General features: G+C 44.2%; 1 protein-coding gene across 1 annotated transcript; it reads left to right on the top strand.

The window, feature by feature from the left end:
- Window positions 1-1,253: 1,253 nt before the first annotated feature.
- Window positions 1,254-4,998, top strand: IL6 (interleukin 6). Its single transcript, XM_042043693.1, has 4 exons — window positions 1,254-1,680; window positions 1,784-1,897; window positions 2,110-2,256; window positions 4,417-4,998. Exons 1-4 carry the CDS (start codon window positions 1,423-1,425, stop codon window positions 4,606-4,608), a joined length of 711 nt encoding a protein of 236 aa, XP_041899627.1. The 5' UTR covers window positions 1,254-1,422; the 3' UTR covers window positions 4,609-4,998.
- Window positions 4,999-5,248: the final 250 nt, after the last annotated feature.

The raw sequence follows: 5,248 nt of genomic DNA, 5'->3' as shown, positions 1-5,248 counted from the left end.
ATCTTTTCACTGATACTAGTCAAACGTACTGCTAGTGGCATGCTTTCTTCTATGCCTAACACCACAGACCTGGTAAGGCAGAGCTGACGTTACAGCAGATACTGTTCTGGCAATATCCCCTCTGCTGCACTCAGGGACCTGGGCAGAGATGGATTGCTGCTGTTGAAAACCGCTCTCTCACACTTGCGTTCCAGCTCTAATATCTCTCCACTGGGCAAAATTACTGCAGCTGCTTTTCTGCTACTGGCAGAAAGAGACATTAAATAAAAAACAGTAGTACCCTGCTTCCTTCCTGAGGCTCTCTTTCCAGGCTGTTCTTAGAAAATGAAGAAGTATCTGGGGCTTTTTTCAGTTTCTGTATTGTCTCTAACACTTCTCTTATGCCCCATGTTCTTGTTCTCCCCACTCTGTACCCTCCTGTTAGCACTTTCCAATGCAGACTCTGGTCTTCCTTATGTGAGAAAACATAACCGATTTAATACTACCAAAAAAAAAAAAAAAAAAAAAGAAAAGAAAAAAGGTAGTTTGGCCAAAATCAGTTCAACACATTCCACAAGTTCAATGTCAGCATGCCTTACACAGTTTGACTCAGTCTGCATTCTACAAGATTGACCCCAACAGGCACACTTGCCCTGGGTGAAGAGTCCCTCTGAAAGGTTAAAATTCCTCCAACACCTACCAGCTAGGCAGAAAGAGATAAGGCAGCAGATAACAGGGAACTTCGTGGCATTTCCTGCAGCTACCCTCCCGTAGGAACTGGCTTTGGTCCATTTAAAGCATTTGGTGTATTTAATTCTACCCACAAGTAGCTCACCGGGAAAGAGGCAACTTAGGACTTGTACCACCCAGCACCTAAACAGGGGTGTTTAGTTTCACACATACAAATAATAAAAATAGTTAAAATACCAAGATATACATAATACAAAATTCATAAAACATTAAACCACATTAAAATATTAAAATACACGGAAGTATATAGCATATATAAGGTATGTGCGTATATGGGTAGGTATGTATGTATGATTTCCAGGAGTTTCTGTGGAGCTGGCAGGCTCGGAGGCCGCTGGACTGGGGGGCTCCAGCCCCGGCCGGGACCCCGCGGGGCAGGTGAGCCGGCGGTGGGTGCGGGGGGCAGCCCGGCCCTCAAGGAGTTACGGAGCACGATTACTTCATGTTCCCACCGGCCGCTTTCGGCTGCCCCCTCCGGCCCGTTTCACAATCCCGGCTCTCGAGCAGCTCTGTCAAACCGGGCGCGCTCCGTGCACACACCCCCCCCGTGTTCTCATGCCGGAGTTTCCCAGGCCATGAATAATCTTGAAGCCCCCTCGATAAATACACGTTCAGGGATGCCCAGAGCTCACTCAACCCGCCAGCCTCGCCGACGAGAAGGGGCCGAGGCCGGAGCCCAGAAGAAGCCGCACGATGAAGTTTCCCCGGGACTGTGGCTGCGACCGTGCCCGCGCCGGCCGCCGCCGGCCGCCCGCCCTCCGCGCCGCGCTGCTGCCGCCGCCGCTGCTGCTGCTGCTGCTGGTGCCGCGGGCCGCCGCCGCCCCGCTGCCCAGCGCAGACTCCTCGGGGGAGGCCGAGCTGGACGAGGCGGCGGCGCGGCGGGCGCCGCTGCCCCAGAGCCTGCTGCTGGCTCGGCTGCTGCACGCCCGGGCGGCACAGCTGCAGGACGAGGTGGGTACGGCCGCACCGCGGGCTCGCACACGCTCAGACGCCCGGCCCGGCCGCGGCTGCCTCCTGCCAAGGTGCGACCAAACCTCTCCGTGTCTCTCCCCAGGTGTGCGAGAAGTTCACCATCTGCCCGAACAGCATGGAAATGCTCCTCCACAACAACCTCAGCCTCCCCAAGGTGACGAAGGAAGATGGGTGTCTGCTCGCCGGCTTCGATGAGGCAAGGAACCTTTCTGGTCTAATCCTGTATTCTTGGGGCAGGTTTTGCTTGCTCAAAAGAACTGTGGAAGTTGACCTAAAGATCTGTGCCGGCTCCAGCTGGCGTTGGCCAGACCTCCACACTACATAAGCATCATCTTCTAACCTGCACACAGCATTGAGATCAAGGCACTTCGAATTCTAAGTGACTTTCTCACCTTTCTCTCATTGCAGGATAAATGCTTGAGAACAATCTCCAGCGGACTTTATACATTTCAGACATACCTCAAATACGTACAAGAAACTTTTATTAGTGAAAACCAAAATGTTGAATCGCTATCCTATAGTACAGAGCGCCTGGCACGTACCATAAGGCAGATGGTGAGTTGGTTTTAAATTCATTCTGATAATTTTGGGGGCTTAATACTGATGTGAAGTCAGAAATAGAGGATGCTATGCTTCAGTTCCTTAAAAAAACCAGGTGACAGTTCCTTATGCTCAGATCTTACCCTCATGACTCAGAGATTTTACAAAGTTTTGTTTCCTTCTCTTAGAGAAACAACTCTTCTTCCTACTGTTGTTTCTTCTAATTTCCAAACCGACCAAATGCATCATTGTTTTAACAATAAATATATTAAACTGGCTGATAGAAATAAGATTTCTCAGGGTGCTTGTTTCTAATTGTGGAACTGCCATTCAGCCTGTACCTCCTAATGTTGGAACCCAGTGAGAAGTAGAAGTCAGTAATTTTTTTTAAAAGCCCACATTTAAAAAACATGTATATTTTTACAATATTAATGATCTTTAAAACTCTCTAACACATAAGCCAAGCTGTATGGTATATTGAGATATCAGTATTGCTGTCAATACACCAGACAGCTCCCTACTGAAAAACACGTATTTTGCTTGTAAAAAATCTGTCATAAAAATACCCATTTCTCTTTTGATTTGGTAAACTAAAATGCTATTAATTTCTGACAAACATTTTTCATGTTCTGGAGAGCTTTGAAAGATCACAGTTCAAAAATTCACTCAATCCCTATAGTATTTGCCCATATTAATAATCCTTAATATGAACACTCCCTTTTGTCTTTGGGTAAACCATTTGCCAGATTAAAAACCACCCAGGTAAGGACTGCAGAAGTCTTGGGGCATTATTTCCTTCAAGGTAGTTTTTGGCATGTGAAAAGACTGTTGTGTGTTTGCCATACCTTTCCTAACATATTTACTTATGCCCATCATTCTTTATGTGAAAGGAAGCTGAACCGCTTTTTTTCACACTCTGCCAGCTGAGAATACTAGTCCTAAGACAGCAACTGATTACTGGCTTCCAGTTTGATACACAAGTTTGCAGAAAGTTTGTTTCATAACTGAGACTAGGTTCTTTGGGTTAAGTTTGCAGGGTTTTTGTGGGGGTTTAGATTTTTTTTTTAATCAAGGTAATCCAAACAGGCAGAATTAAACATAGTAATGAAAAGCAAAACCTGTACTTGTAGAAACTATGGAGTTTTTGAGAGAAAGCCTTGATCTTCAGGCTGGAAATTTTTCTTTGTGAGAGAAAAATCTGCTATTTAAGGCAAGGACAACAAAGCCAGAATCCATTACTTATGGTTAGATAGATCCACCAGCAGTCTAGATATCCAGATAGACTTTTACAGAGCACAACAAGAAGCTGGGCATACAAGTAAAAGGGGGTGTGATCAGAACCCACTCCCAAGTAGTATCGATAGAAAGAATATTTATCTCTTATATTTCACTAAAAATGTTCCAGAAGGAGGTTTGGATGTTTTTGTCACTTGTTAAAGGGTAGGAGAGATCCTAAACACAGGATTAAGCAGATACTTGGTAGAACTTTGGACTCCAAATCACCTAAAACAGCTCTATGATTTGGGTGTGTAACTCCTATTTTCAGAAGTCCCAGTTCTTGGGACAAGTTCTCCAAAGGCCTTTAGGTACTGGGTGCACAGTTCTGTGAGTCAGCATTAGATAAATAACTCCTTTTACTCATCTTTTAGTTACGCTCTCACATATCAGTGAAAGTTGGTGGCACTTAGTCTCACATGTGACTAAATGCCTGGAAAGTAAGAATGAGGCAGCTAAACAAGTCTGACATCTTTGGAAACTGTTAATCTACTACAAAATGTGAGAGTACTCCAATGTCAGCCGAACACCTTATGACTCAGGATGGAGCAGGTACAGGTTAGGACAAACCACAATCAGCACGTCCCCACCTAACCAACCACGTGACTGCCAGAGAGCAGGAGGGGTGTACTGATCTGCTCAGAGCCTGTTGGACCGAGACGCCCAGAACAAACAGTGTAGCCCAGGGACACCTACACAGCAATTATAGCAGGCATCAGCACTACTCACACCTCTCCACAGAAGCAGGGCTGGAGGGAAGCACAGGTCCCAGGCAGGGCTGCTGTCTGCAGTACAGAAAGGCTGGATATGCAGCAGGCTGGGAACATACAAATCAATGCTCTCCAACAGGCTCAGTTACAGTGTTTTAACCAAGGCCCCCCAATATTGTCTTTCTCACAGGTGATCAATCCCGAAGAAGTGATCATCCCAGATGCAGCTACCCAGGAATCCCTTCACACAAAGCTGAAGTCCATTAAGGCCTGGACAGAGAAAATCACCATCCAGCTCATCCTCCGAGATTTTACTTCATTTATGGAGAAGACAGTGAGGGCTGTGCGCTATTTGCAAAACACCAGGAGTTTCCGTGCTTGAATGTTTTAGTTCAGGCACAATCCTTTTGTTACAAATCTGCCATGTGGCAGACGACAGTGTTGTTCTGTTTTAAGAACCAGAAATAGTAACAATGGTTTGCATCTATATACATTCCCATTTCCTCCTAGGAACTTATTTATTGTATTTAAAATATTTATTAGTTTTTAATATTTCTTATTTATATTTTCAATATTTAGAAAAAATTTAAACACAGGACGTATTTTATTTCCTAATGGTACTGTTCAGAATATAAACTTATTTAATATGTATTCAACAAAAAAACATTTTCAGAACCCAGAAAAATTGCTGTATAACTTATGTTTTTATAAATTTGAGAGATGGTATTTATGACTTACTTGTATTTTTAGAGCAAATAAAAGCTGATTTTTAAAAAAAGCTTGTATAACCTGTGTGAACTTTAAATAAGACTAAGGCACTCTATTATATCCAGTTTTTAATACCTGCAATTATCAGAATAAGCACTTTCAAGAATTTATCTGTATAATTAGGCCAGGTATCTATATAGCACATATGCACACACATACAGACAACTTGATTACCACATAATTCTTAAAATGGGATATGAAGGAACCAGATGCACTGAAAATGACACTTAAGAATGAACAAGTTCCTGAGAAAC

This window comes from Corvus kubaryi, unplaced genomic scaffold, assembly GCF_017639235.1.
Source record: "Corvus kubaryi isolate FWS band 111438036 unplaced genomic scaffold, C.kubaryi_AGA036_p1.0 37398, whole genome shotgun sequence".
In the NCBI taxonomy this organism is placed as follows: domain Eukaryota; kingdom Metazoa; phylum Chordata; class Aves; order Passeriformes; family Corvidae; genus Corvus; species Corvus kubaryi.
The sequence above is the reverse complement of the archived record's forward strand: the minus strand, read 5'-3'. Positions and strand labels throughout refer to the sequence as shown.

Excerpts from the sequence above, each read along its gene's own strand:
- IL6 (XM_042043693.1), top strand. The coding sequence starts at position 1,423 with ATGAAGTTTCCCCGGGACTGTGGCTGCGACCGTGCCCGCGCCGGCCGC. Across the intron at positions 1,681-1,783 it reads CGGCACAGCTGCAGGACGAG|GTGTGCGAGAAGTTCACCAT; the intron begins GTGGGTACGGCC and ends GTCTCTCCCCAG. Across the intron at positions 2,257-4,416 it reads CACGTACCATAAGGCAGATG|GTGATCAATCCCGAAGAAGT; the intron begins GTGAGTTGGTTT and ends TCTTTCTCACAG.